This window comes from Oryx dammah, unplaced genomic scaffold, assembly GCF_014754425.2.
Source record: "Oryx dammah isolate SB20612 unplaced genomic scaffold, SCBI_Odam_1.1 HiC_scaffold_18, whole genome shotgun sequence".
Taxonomy (NCBI): Eukaryota; Metazoa; Chordata; class Mammalia; order Artiodactyla; family Bovidae; genus Oryx; species Oryx dammah.
The window spans coordinates 56,767,753-56,781,332 of record NW_024070202.1 but is presented as its reverse complement, the minus strand read 5'-3'; the positions used below and the strand labels follow the sequence as shown (position 1 = coordinate 56,781,332).

The 13,580-nt window shown below is 38.6% G+C and overlaps 1 protein-coding gene across 3 annotated transcripts in view; it reads right to left on the bottom strand.

Annotated features, from left to right (window-relative positions):
* The window catches only part of DOCK4 (dedicator of cytokinesis 4), a 468,492-nt gene that overhangs the window by 187,485 nt on the left and 267,427 nt on the right, over positions 1 to 13,580 (bottom strand). For all 3 annotated transcript variants that reach the window (XM_040260165.1, XM_040260167.1, XM_040260166.1), the window contains exon 13: positions 5,441 to 5,566. In XM_040260165.1, coding sequence (XP_040116099.1) covers positions 5,441 to 5,566 — 126 coding nt within the window. The remainder of the gene's footprint in view (positions 1 to 5,440; positions 5,567 to 13,580) is intronic.

Genomic DNA, 13,580 nt, shown 5'->3' with positions numbered 1-13,580 from the left:
GGTGCCATTGCCTTCTCCAAAACCTTATAACAAGGTCCTATTTTTTCCACCTTACAGGTGAGGAAACTGAAGTACAGAGATTAAGAAACATGTCTAATGTATTATCAGTATCTCTTCTTTACCCATGAAAATATAATTCAAGAGATAAGAACATTCATCAAATAAGCTAGTGCAATTCAGCCTTTGCCTCCAAAAGACCTAAACAAGGAAGATATTAGTCCCACCCTAATTGGCCAGACCAGCTGTCAAGCAATGATTTCATTTCTAGGAACGAGACAGAACATGTATGCTTCAGACCATAAACAATACAGAGAAGGCACTCATCACTGGAGAGATGAGGGTGACAAGAAATTAACTGAACTTTGAAATGTTGAGGTTACAAGCAGAAAAACTCAACCCAGTGGATAGAAGGTAAAAGGAAACAAGTTCAACATGAAAGAAGTCATTTTGAGAGATGACATGAGATGTGATGATATGATCTTGGCCATTTAAGTACTCAAGTACAGCCAGGAAACCATCCCCAGGGATCCGAGGAAGAAATCGTGCACTGGACAGGTAGCTGAGTTGGATGGCCCTTTGTGTGTGTAGCAGGCACTTCCTTACCTCCCCAAAGATGTCCAGGTCCTAATCCCATGAACCTGTGAATAGGTTACCTTACATGACAAAAGGGGTTTTACAGACATGATTAAGTTGAGACTCTTGTGATGGGAATATTTTCCTTGACTATGAGAATGGGCTCAATTTAATTTCAAAGATCCTTATAAGAGAGAGGCAAAAAGTCAGAGTCAGAGAAGGAGATACGATGAGAGAATCAGAGGTTGAATGATGTGGGGCCATGAGCAGAGGAGTACAGGCCACCTCCAGGAGCTAGAAAAGGCAAGGAAATGGATTCTCCTTCAGAATGACCAGAAGAAATACAGCCCTGCTGATACTGTGATATTAGCCCAGAGAGACCCATGCAAACTTCTCATCCCCAGAACTGTAGTCTCCATTTGTGCTGATCTGTTACAGCAGTCACAGGAAATAAATACGCCATGCACACTTAAACTTCCATTACCTCAGGACATCTTCAAGGAGCGGACAGAGCAAGGGGCAGGGTCAAGCTTCCCAGGTAATTGAAATCAAAGGAAACCACATACATGGAAAATTTATGCATGGGATGAAAAATTAACTTTGGATTTCTTACATGGAGTACGCTTGAGTAAAACATACCTGGTGTTCTTGTTTCTGTTTTATTTTAAAAGAATACTTTGAGATGTTGAACTTTTGAAGGGGTAGATTTTTAATTTTTTTTTTTTTTTGATGATTATCAAACAAGCAGTGGCAAATGATAGCAACAGCAGTCATGAGGGGCTTTCCAGGCAGTGGTGCAGAGAAAAAGCAGGAACAGGGTGCCCTTTACACTCTAGGACAACACATGCATCTCTGATAGTAGCAGTTGGGGAAAGTCCTACACCCATGGGCAGTGGGGTATGTCAGCTTCCTACTCTGGGGGCACCAGCCTCTCCCCCAATGTGAACTTGGCAGGGATCCACCCTTAGGGTGACAGAGTAGACTCTTAGCCTCTCTCTCTCCTTGGTCACCGTGGCATTCATTGGTTAAGAGACCACTGTCCCCTTGGTAAGGGCATGATCAGGGGGTTCAGATTTAAGCAGACCAGTTGCAACTGGGTGATGTAGAGGTACATGACTTGGCCTGGGGGGTGGTGAATTTTAGTTAGATTTAGGATATATTTTTTAGAGAAGACCAACTCAAGTAGGTTCCCGCCTCTTTCTCTAAAAGAATGATTATTTGAGGCAATTCCATCCGGTGATGTACATATCTCTTCCAGTTAGTGGTAAATAATACTAATAATATATATATTTAAAAGAATAAAACTACATATCTTCTTAAATGGGAGGCAAATATACCTACAACATTTTTCCTTCCCCAGTCTTGTAAATCATTATCTAGTCAACTTTGACCAAATACAAGTTTGACTTACCTGAACTATTGCCTAAAAAACAAAAAGGAGGCTTACTCTTGAAGATACTTGGAAAATAAACTTAAATCTTGAAATCACTATCACAGCTACTATTGGTGGCAACCATTTGAAACATAGGCTCTGTTAATAATTTTTAGCAAGGTCTTCTAGTCTCTAAATCTCAACTCTTCACGGCCCCATCATTCTACGACTTCCCCATAATTCCTTGTAGGATTAGGAACTTTGAAAATGTACTAAAAGTGAATGCACTGGAAGGTACTAATTAGAGTGGCTCAGTGGTAAAGAATCCACCTAGCAATGCAAGAGATGCAGGAGATGTGGGTTTGATCCCTAGGTGAGGAAGATCCCCTGGAGGAGGAAATGGCAACCCACTCCAGCATTCTTGCCTGGAGAATCTCAGGGACAGAAGAGTCAGGTGGCCTACAGTCCATGGGGTTACAAAGAGTTGGACGCAACTCAGCCACTGAGCACACACACACAACAAACAAGGACAGTTTGACTGGTTGATATGCGAGGAGCCTGGTGGACCTAGGCCATGGGGCTGCAAAGAGTCGGACGTGACTAAGCGACTAACACACACACACACACACACACACACATACACACACGAGAATGAGTCTCCAGGAGAGTGTGTACAGGTAGGGAAGATAAAGTATAGAAACCAGGATGACTGCCTAGAATCATAAACTCAGAATAAGAGAGGACCCTTCGGGTGGGAGGAGGGCACGGCCCGATCACCCATGACATGCCTGACACCTCAGCCAACTTTGTTCCAAAATGTCTGCTGGGTGAAAATTAGTCCTTCCTGATATTCAGCAAAGGCTCAAGATCTGCCTGTACAGTCTGTTAAGACATTTAGAGCTTGGCTGTTCAATCCTGTAACTACTGCCACACGTGGCAACTGAGTCCTTGAAATGGGACTTGGCTGAAAAGAGATGTGTTGTAAATTATAACAGTTACCAGCCTCAAAGACTTAAGTTGAAATAGCGTAAAATAACTCATTACAAAATTTTTATATGGACTATCTATTAAAAGGATATTTGGATGCATTGGGTTAAATAAAATATACTGTTAAAATTAATTTCATCTCTTTCTTCCTATCTTTTTTTCAAGTGGTTACTGGAAAAGTTAAAGTTACATTTGTGGCTTGTATTGCATTTCTACTGGAGAGCGCTGACTGAAACATTTTCAGCGCCCTCCCTCTCCTAAGCTCAGAGACCAGACCATGGAACTTTCTGCAGGGTTATTTGGTTTGTAGGTGGCAGTAATGGAGCTTCACAGAGGGAAACTTTTCTTCTTTGGAAATTCGGCAGGGCTAAGAAATAAAGTGTTGAATGACTGGCCCTTAGTAACAGAGGACTTCGTGACAAGGCAAAACCATAGGGGCAGGTTGCCTCTTTATACCAGGTGACATTCCAGAGACCAACCCATGTAAAAGACAGACCAAGAAAATGAATCTCTATTTCCATGTTTTTCCCATTCCAAAGAGTTTGGCATTGATGACATTCTGTGACCCTCAAGAAAAGTTGTGTGTATGTTCCCATTAGTGTCAGGACCACAGATAATTCATTCTGCAGAAAGGCAGTGACTAAGTTAATGAAGGTCCTGTAGGTATAAACACATGCCTCACCCATCCTGACCTCTATCAGAACACAAATTAACCCTGGAGGACAAGTATAGAGAAAGAAAAAGAAAAAAAAAAAACAAAAAACATCACATTAGCAGACTGTCAGTACAACACTGGGATCAGAAATGCTGTTCACATACATTTTTCTTATTGAAAACTCAGCTCAAGTTTTCATCAAAACCACAAGTGAGAGAGTGAAAATTAATTGGCAAGTCAAAATTCTGAAAATAAAGAAAAACAAAACAACGGCTGTTTGTTTGCCAATGTAAAACATTCCATTGAGTTGTAAAGTTGCTTTCTTTTCAGCTGTTTAAGTTTATACACACATCTCTCCCTTCTCCATCCAATTTGTAAGACTCAGAAGCCATAGAAGAAAAAAAAATGAAAGAAGAAAAAGAAAATGCTTTAAAAAAAAAATCTCTTGCAGTCTCAGGCACTACAGACATGTGTCTGGGGAAGATTGAGTCCCTGGTCAGCATCAACCCTGCCATTATAACGTGGTGCAGGGAAGGGACAGAAGCAAGCCTGATTCCACAGTAAGTTCATTTCCATCATTAAAGCCAGACAAGAGCTGCGTGAGCACAGCGCATCCCAGACAATTATTCAGCCAGTGAAGTGTCATGTTGCTTGATATTTTTTCCATTTCTCAATGATACTGCTCAGAGACCAAGCTGAGGAATTCTTCCAGCAGCTGGCTGCATTCTGTTCTAAAATATGTTTTTTATATTAGATTTACCCATCAATTTGCTTCCCAGTGGGATGAAATTTTTTTTTCTTTTCTGCTAAAGAGGAAAGACTAGCTATTTATAGCAACTGAAGGAAATAATGAATGGTTCCAAGAGCCAATGGATAACATACCATCAAGTAAACAGTGTTATAAACAGTCATTTTTGACAACAGTAACAGGAGATGCTCAGGCAGACTGGGTGTTTAAGCTGGGTCAGTTCATCTCAGGAAACTTCCCAGGCTGTTCTCTTAGCCCTCCCTGTGTGAGTGATTTCCATCAGGAGATCAAATGCCATAGCGATCAATGCCAGTCAGTTTCTGCAACATGTTAGGTCTTTATGGATAACAAACCCACCACTAAGTCTTACAGCTGTAACAGGGGCCTCGTCCGAAGCAATATTAACGGTTTGCTTTTTATACATGGGATTTAAACAGTGACTTAAAGGATCTTGTTTCTAAAAATACTGTCAACAATTTAAGACTATTTGGTTTTTCTATTTTTTTTTGCTCGGTTGTGTAGAGTAGGATGCAGAACCCTATGAAAGACTATTACTTGGCATTTACTTTGATAGTGTGAATCTCCTTAATCTCTACCATTTCCACTCAGAAACACTTTTTTGGATTCTCTTTTGGAATCTCCTTTGGTTGCTAATATAGATCTAATGTATATATACAAATAGAACTAAAAATACATATGGTATTTGTATATGGCTGCTTAGTTACATACACATATACCTCTGGTGGAAAATCCTCCAATAAAGGCTAACCATTGCTTAATAAATGTTCTTATCAAAACTTCTAAGGATTTCCCCTAAGTGACTTCAATAATACTTCCCACCAAAGGGTAAAATATTTTCTGAATTCAACTTCAGTTTTCCTTCTTATTATGGTCATAATGAAAAGCAGGCACGGCCCCCACAAGTTATCCATCCTGATGTGAAAAAAATGTAAAGATTAAAAAAAAAAAGAGTTAAGGATCTCAATTTATTCTTCAGCATGGCCCATTTGAAGTCTTTGAAGCTGATAGTTTGAAAACTTTCTCAAGTGCCAAAAGCAGACAAAATAGCCATATTTTATCATGTGGTTCATTCTGAGTCACTTACCAGGCATAATAATATTAGAAAAACCCAACTTCCTGGTGATGGATACTCCATGAGAAAATACTGATGAGTACTCCCTTCTGATTTGTTCAATGTCTCCATGCAAGAGTTGTAAAGAAACAGCTAAACCTAAAATAAATGAGACCAGAATTAAAAACAGAGGGACAGAAATAGCATGAACAGAAACTGAAACTATTTCAACAAGTCCAAATCTATGGTATCATTGTTTTAAACTAAAGATTAACATTCAGACAAAACTAACAGAGTCTATAAGACAAATATCTAGAGAACACTTTTCCAACTTGACCACCTTAGTTTATCCACTTATAAAGAAGGTCCCTAGAAACTGGAAAAAACTTGAACAGAACACTAAGAAGAAGAAGTTTGGCTGCTAGTCCCAACACTCACTTCCCCATTCCCTGCCTGACAGAAACACCCCGCACCAAACTCATCCTTGCAAATGGCAGGGGCATTTCAGCCCTGGAAGACACTGAACTTAAAATGGGAGTTCTAATTTCTTAAAAACGCTATAAACTCTGTAAATAATTACTTATCAAATACCATAAAGATGAGCACAAATCTAAAGACATTAAAATTCAAGGATTTTAAGGATATCCATAGAGCTGTTTCTTTTAAGTAAGAAAGATCATTACAAAAAAAAAAAAAAAGAAAGATCATTACAATGAAACCAACATTGTATTCTTAATATTATATATGGTACAAACTCATAATCACATTATTTTCCACTAGGCATATATAACAAGATGCAGGCCATTTTGATAAACAAAAGGAAATTTAGTCAGTAAAACGGTAAAAATTATCTTTTTTTGTTACCCCAATTATAGTGACATGACCACAGTAGAATATATTCAAGACACTGAATGACACATTTTTCATACCTCATTTTTCCAAACCTCAGGCAAGAACTACAGAAAAAAAAATTAATGTCTTATCTTTTTATATATGTTTCCCTATTTTCAACATGCTGCTTCTCTTTTAGTTCCCTATTCCTTTTTCCATCTATTATTTTAAACAAAGAAAAAAAAGTCGATCATTTACATTAGTAATAGAAAATGAAACCAGTCAAAGGTGACTTATATTTTAAAAAAACTTTCAATCATCATTAACCTGAACTCAAAATGAATGTGGATGATGGAATCAAAAGGATGATCAAACCGTACTCTAAAAATCCTCCATCTACATTCTTATCACCCTTTTCACTCAATAACACTCTTACTATTGTGCCACTTGTCACTCCCAATTCCTAACATACAGCACTACAAAGCTAATTGCCAACATACACTATAAGCCTGGCAACAATCAGGCTGGGATGAAACAAATGTAAGGTATTTGCCATGCATCTAAATTAGGGTCTTCCTTTCACTCCCCTTCAGCAATAAGAAGCAACAACAACAAAAGCAGTGCTCTGTTGGCTAGCTGGCTTGCTTTGAAGAGTGTACAAAACATCAGAAAAATTTGTCTTTTTTTAAAAAGCATTATGCTCAGAGAGAAGATGAAGCCTTTCCTGGGGTGTAAACCAAACCAGGATGAGGCATACTGAAGGGGCAGCGACGTAAGCAAAGAAGGCCAGGATGTGGCTGCATCACCGTGTCCTCTGGGGTGTGGATCTAATAGAATGTTGGTGTTGGAAAGTTGCTTTGAGAATTAGATTAAATGTTGCAGGCACTCAGGAACTTTAATTAAATCTTCATCTTATTTTACCCTAACTATCTTTCAGCTCACTCCCCACCCTCACCCCACATAAGCTGGGAGGCGCATCAGCCCTCTGAAAGCCACATGGACTGAAGCAGGGGAGAATGAGCGGTCTGGATGGTTTGATGGTGACAACTTTGATGTGGTACTATTGGCTCCTTTTAAAACCCAGAGGCAGGCGAACAAAGATAGACTAACACATGTTATAATCCATCTGTCTCAGCAGCTATTTCTTCTTGACTCACGCTCTCCACTACCCCCACCTCATTACTCGTGTCTCTGTTCTCCTCCTACTTCTGTCCTTTTGCCTTCAAAACATTCACCCACACTGTCACCATCATCACGAACATCATCAGGGTCTGGTATTTGTACAATAGCAGTGTGTGCCAGATAGGGTATGTAATAACAGTCCCTCCTGCCGGGTAGAACACTGTTCCAGTCCTGGGGTAATATCAGCAATGCTTTCAAATAGAGAATCACATGCACTAAATTCCTGAGGTCCTGTGATGTTTTGCAAAAGCAGGTCATCTTATTAGAAATTCTCATCAAAGGACCTGATCAGAGATACTAGCAACCTTATATGGTATGTATAAAGTAAGAAGAAAAAAGAACTGAACAATGAAAAAGACAAAAAAAAAAAAACCAGATCCTGCTATTCAGGGTAGAGGTTGGAGGAAGGAAAAGTGACCAGGATTCTTGTTTGGCTCTACTGGAGCCAGAATTCATTTAACCATCAGTGAATTTATACATACATACATACAAACATACACACATACATATAGGGTTTCCAGGTGGCTCAGTGGTAAAGAATCTGCCTGCAATGCAGGAGCCATGGGAGATGCAGGATGCAGGTTCTATCCCTGGGCTGGGAAGATCCTCTGGAGGAGGACATGGCAACCCACTCCAGTATCCCTGCCTGGAGAATCCCATGGACAAAGCAGGCTGGTGGGATACAGTTCAAGGGTTGCAAAGAGTTGGACATGACTGACATGACTTAGCACTTCTATGTGTATGTGAGTGTGTGTGTGTGTGCTGAAAGGATAAGACAATGAGAAAATAAAGGCATTCAATCAGTGTGAACATTAAAGCCAACTGAACATAGGAAATAGAGAAAAAATATGTTTTTAGGGAAGATGTAGATGTAAGCATGAACAAAAAAATGCCTCAATGTTCTCCAGACAGCCAGAGTCATAGAGATGAGAGAATGCAAGAGGATAGAGAGGATCCACGTAGGAGACAATGGACAGAAAGGAGCCAATGAGGCAACGAGGAAGTGACGAGGGAAAATAAATAGTATGGAGGAAAATAGTACAAAATAGTATGGAGGAAAAAAGGAAACCAGACATTCTAGAACTGGATGCATCCTAAAACATTTGGTTAGAAGACATAGTTCTCAGTCTGAAGGTTTAGAAAGACACAGATGAAAGCCCACGGTAATGATTTCATTTGTTTGGCCAACTGATATCAATTTGCAGGGAGGACAAGGTATTGTTGAAGTGACCCAATTTCTTCAGAATGAAGAACTCACAGAGAATTAAGAACTGGGAAGGTCAGCTGGACCAATGGCTTGACCACAGTGTACTTGGCTCTTCCCAAATCATCTATTCTATTTCCATAAAAAGTCACAACGCATAACAAATAAACCTTAAAGAGTGGGAAGTCAAAGAAACATGACATAAGAGTGAATCCACAGGAACCAGCCCACCAAGAGCCATAGCAATATTATTTATTTTTCAATCAGGCAAACTCCTGATCCTGTTTTTCTAGTGCTGTTTAATTATGCTGACTACAATGAACAGGCTGGACAAATGACTCACCAGATAATAAGAAATACTGTATTAACACAAAGAAACTATTCTTCACTATAAAGGGGAGACTTATCAAATATTCACCCATTCTGATGACCTGAGGATTCATCCTCTCCTTTCAGGAGAGTAGCTCAAGATGTAAGGCATGTTCACAGAGCAGTATTTTCTTCCTATTCTCCTTCTTGTCAGATCACTTTACTATCCTCACCTTACCCCTCTCTCTCTAGGGCTGAAGGAACTTCTAAAATTCTATCTGCACACTTTAACTTATTGCTTCCACAATTTAAAAAACTGTCCACTTTGGGCAAGGCAATAACTTCCAGCTTGAGAGGAAGATGAAAGGCAAGATATAAGGATGTATTAATATATGATAGGCTTCCTGCTCCATAGAAGCTGATCATCCAATAAGGAAAGACACACACAGGTAACTAGAATATGAAGCAGTATGGGTTAAATGCATGATAGGAATATTACAGTAAAGAAAAATTATGACTGATGGAATTTGAAATTTCGGGGAAGACTTTTTATGACAACAAATAAAATTAGGTTAAAATTTTAATTTTACAAATAGATCAATAATGTCCCACAATCAGTTTTTTTCTGGCACTTAACATAAATACCAAAAATGAAATTGCTAAGGAAAAAATATTACTCTTAATAGAAGAAGTAAGCATTAAGCTAAACTTTAAAAAATCAGTTTAGATATTTATGACCCAATTATAAAGATTTTTTAACTAATTTTAAACAGAGACTTAGTCATTAATTAATAATGAATCTAGAATCACAAAGCAACATTTTTTCAAGATTAAATAGCTTATGGGACAGAACTACAGGAGAGAAAGGCTTAGTATCTGTTAAACCAAAGGTGCTTGATTCTTTGGGAACTCTTATTTCTTAGGAATTGAAGCTAACTCACTCTGTGAGATGATTTCTTTTAAATTTATGAAATTCTGCACTTTTACATAAAAAATGGCAAGCACAGCAAGATTTATTAAGTGGCAGGCAAAATTGATTTTAGACTAGATCAGCCATTTTGCCACCAATGAAGCAAATAATACATAGCCAATGTATAATAATGCAAACATGGAAATTTGTGGCAAATATATTTGATAAATACATGTTGTGATTAAGTGTGCAGTTTAAGAAGCCTGTCGTACAGCATCATGACCCTGCCTCAATGTTAACTTCTCTGTGCTTTCTTTGGTTGTCACATTTGTAAAATAACTCCATAAAATACTCTGGGCAATGCCTGCTATAAAGGAAGTGCTAAAAAATGTTAGCAGCTACTACTACAACTACCACTGCTGTTACAATCACATGACTTTCTCTTTCAGTTGTGCTCATTGGGTGTTTAAGCAGTACACTAATTTTTTTTGACTTCTTTAAAATAATTTAAGAAATTCTATTTAGTTCTTTCTCACCAATAAAGCTAAGCACCAAGAGGACAGTTCAGTTCAGTTCAGTTGCTCAGTCACGTCCGACTCTTTGTGACCCCATGGACTACAAGCAGGCCAAGCTTCCCTGTCCACCACCAACTCCCAGAGCTTGCTCAAACTCATGTCCATGGAGTCAGTGATGCCATCCAACCATCTCATCTTCTGTCATCCCCTTCTCCTCCTGTCTTCAATCTTTCCCAGTACCAGGGTCTTTTCCAGTGAGTCATTCATTACATCAGGTGGCCAAAGTATTGGAGCCTCAGCTTTAGCATCAGTTCTTCCAATGAATATTAAGAACCGATTTCCTTTAGGATTGACTGGTTGGATCTCCTTGCAGTCCAAGGGACTCTCAAGAGTCTTCTCCAACACCACAGTTCAAAAGCATCAGTTCTTCGGTGCTCAGCTTTCTTTATAGTCCAACTCTCACATCCATACATGACTACTGGAAAAACTGTAGCTTTGACTAGACGGACTTTTGTCAGCAAAATAATGTCTTTGCTTTTTAATATGCTGTCTAGGTTGGCCTCAGCTTTTCCTCCAAGGAACAAGTGCTTTTTAATTTCGCAGCTGCAGTCACCATCTACAATGATTTTGGAGCCCAAGAAAATAAAATCTGTCACTGTTTCCATTGTTTCTCCATCTATTTGCTATGGAGTGATGGGAACGGATGCCATAATCTTAGTTTTTTGAATGCTGAGTTTTAAGCCAGCTTCTTCACTCTCCTCTTTTACTTTCATCAAGAGGCTCTTTAGTTCCTCTTGATTAGATTAGAGATGCTTAGATTAGATTACTGCTACTGCTAAGTCGCTTCAGTCGTGTCCGACTCTGTGCGACCCCATAGACGGAAGCCCACCAGGCTCCCCCGTCCCTGGGATTCTCCAGGCAAGAAAATTGGAATGGGTTGCCATTTCCTTCTCCAAGGCATAAAAGTGAAAAGTGAAAGGGAAGTCGCTTAGTCATGTCCAACCCTTAGCGACCCCATGGACTACAGCCTACCAGGCTCCTCCATCCATGGGATTTTCCAGGCAAGAGTACTGGAGTGGGGTGCCATTGCCTTCTCCGTAGATTAGAGATGCTTAATATTTTTTGGTGAATGGATTAAAAAATTCTCCCTGTTCATTGCTTCCTATTTTCTTTTTCATTATGAACCCATTTTTCTACCTTTTATTTAGTCTTTTCCTGATAGTTTATTATCTAAACTTCTAGGAGACATGGTTTAGGGAATACACAAGTGATGCTTAGAAATGAGTCCTCTAATACTGGGCTTGAAAGAACTGTTCTCTGTTTTAAAAAGGTGATGAGAGGAGATGATTCCCCAATGAGACAGAAAAATCTAAGCTTAAGCCACTGAATTTAAATTAACTCAGCAGTTTGGAAAAATCCATAGCAATGAAATCCAGGGTAAGTACCCAGTCCCAGGGGAGGAGCCTGAAAAAAGGAAATGTATAATCATTCCACACTATCATGATCACTCCCACAGTTCATGGGATTCCTGTGGATACAGCAACACCCACTGAAAATGGGTCACAGTAAAATAACAACAGCAACCATCCATCATAAAATAATCAGCAATGAGGGAAAGGGAGCAGATATAACAAATCATGTCTTGACTTCTATGGAATATTTAAAACTTAAACTTCCAACTGTCAGGACCTATCTTCACACCATTCCTCCCTGTTGGAGCACAGACTGGAGTGTTTACCCCTCCATTTTGGACCTCCCTATACAAATCAGCAGGGCTTCCTTCATAGCTCAGTTGGTAAAGAATCTGCCTGCAATGCAGGAGACCAGGGCTCGATTCCTGAGTCCGGAAGATCCTCTGGAGAAGGAAATGGCAACCCACTCTGGAACCCTCGCCTGGAGAATCCCATGGACAAAGGAGCCTGGCAGGCTACAGTCCATGGGATCGCAAGAGTCCGATATGACTTAGCGACTAAACCACCAGTACCACCATACAAGTCAGCAAGATGTCTCTTCCTTTCTTTGAAGCTTTGTTTTCTGTTTCTTACCAAATCCTGGTTATAATTTATCCAGCATTTTTATGTGTGTGTAGTTGAAGAGGAAGTTACAAGAGGCACTCTACCATGTTTCAAAAGCCAATTTATTTAAAAATCTTTGCAATCCCTATTGTTTCCCAATAACACAAGCAGTCTGTGAAGAATATAGAATAGTGTGCCTTCAATGCACAATTAAATTGTAAATGGGTAAGTTAACTAAGTGAGCAAAAATTTACTCTATTTATATAGTATTTAAGAACTATCAATCTCACAAATATTTAATTCAAAGACTGCCCTTTGCTTCAAAAAACGTACAAATGTGCCAAATTAAAGTATGAAACAAAATCATAATAGATTAAGTAACTGACTTAAAAAATGCAACAAATACTTGATATCATACAATTACATTTTTCTTTTTATTTCTCCTGAGTTTCTATACAAGTATAGAAGAAAAATGGTAGCATATTAAAGTATATGTTCTGCAAATACATATGCTAAAAACATCTAAGCTAAGAATAGATGTGCTAATAGTGCAAAAATATAATCACAAGTGGGGTATCCAAAGATCACATTACAAACCCAAACTAATAACAAACAAATTTCTGAAGTGTCCTATAGGGGAGGAAATGAAGAACATAGTTGGCATATATCTATTAATCCTGAGTCATTTAGTTTTCTCAATTATAAATCTCATGAAGTTTTATGACCAAACTGAAATGGTCATTTCTTTTCTTTTCATTTTCAGCATTTAAAAACATCCACATGCTAAGAGAAGGCCAAAAAACTTGCTTCATTCACTTTTTCTCAAAATAAAGTGTGGCAAATAGAGAACCATGAATTAGGTTTTTATCTCAATACAGTCAGAATATTGTAAAATTAAAAGAAACTCATTTTGGAAGATAAGACTAACTGAACAAGCTTAAAAGATTTGAAAAAAAAAATCATCATATATAACATAGCAAAATCTAAACAAAAAAAGCCAGGGAATAATTTATCAAAGGAAGTGTTTTATTTATTTTTTTAGAATGGAGTAAAGAGAAGACATAAAATACAGCAGGGAGTTGTGAGCAAAGACAGAAAAACATAGAACAGGTGAAAGAAATGTCTTTGCCTGGTTTTGTTCTGAAATCACTGAGGTCTTCCGGTTCCTAGTACAATTATTGATGACTATATCACTAGTTCAATTTAT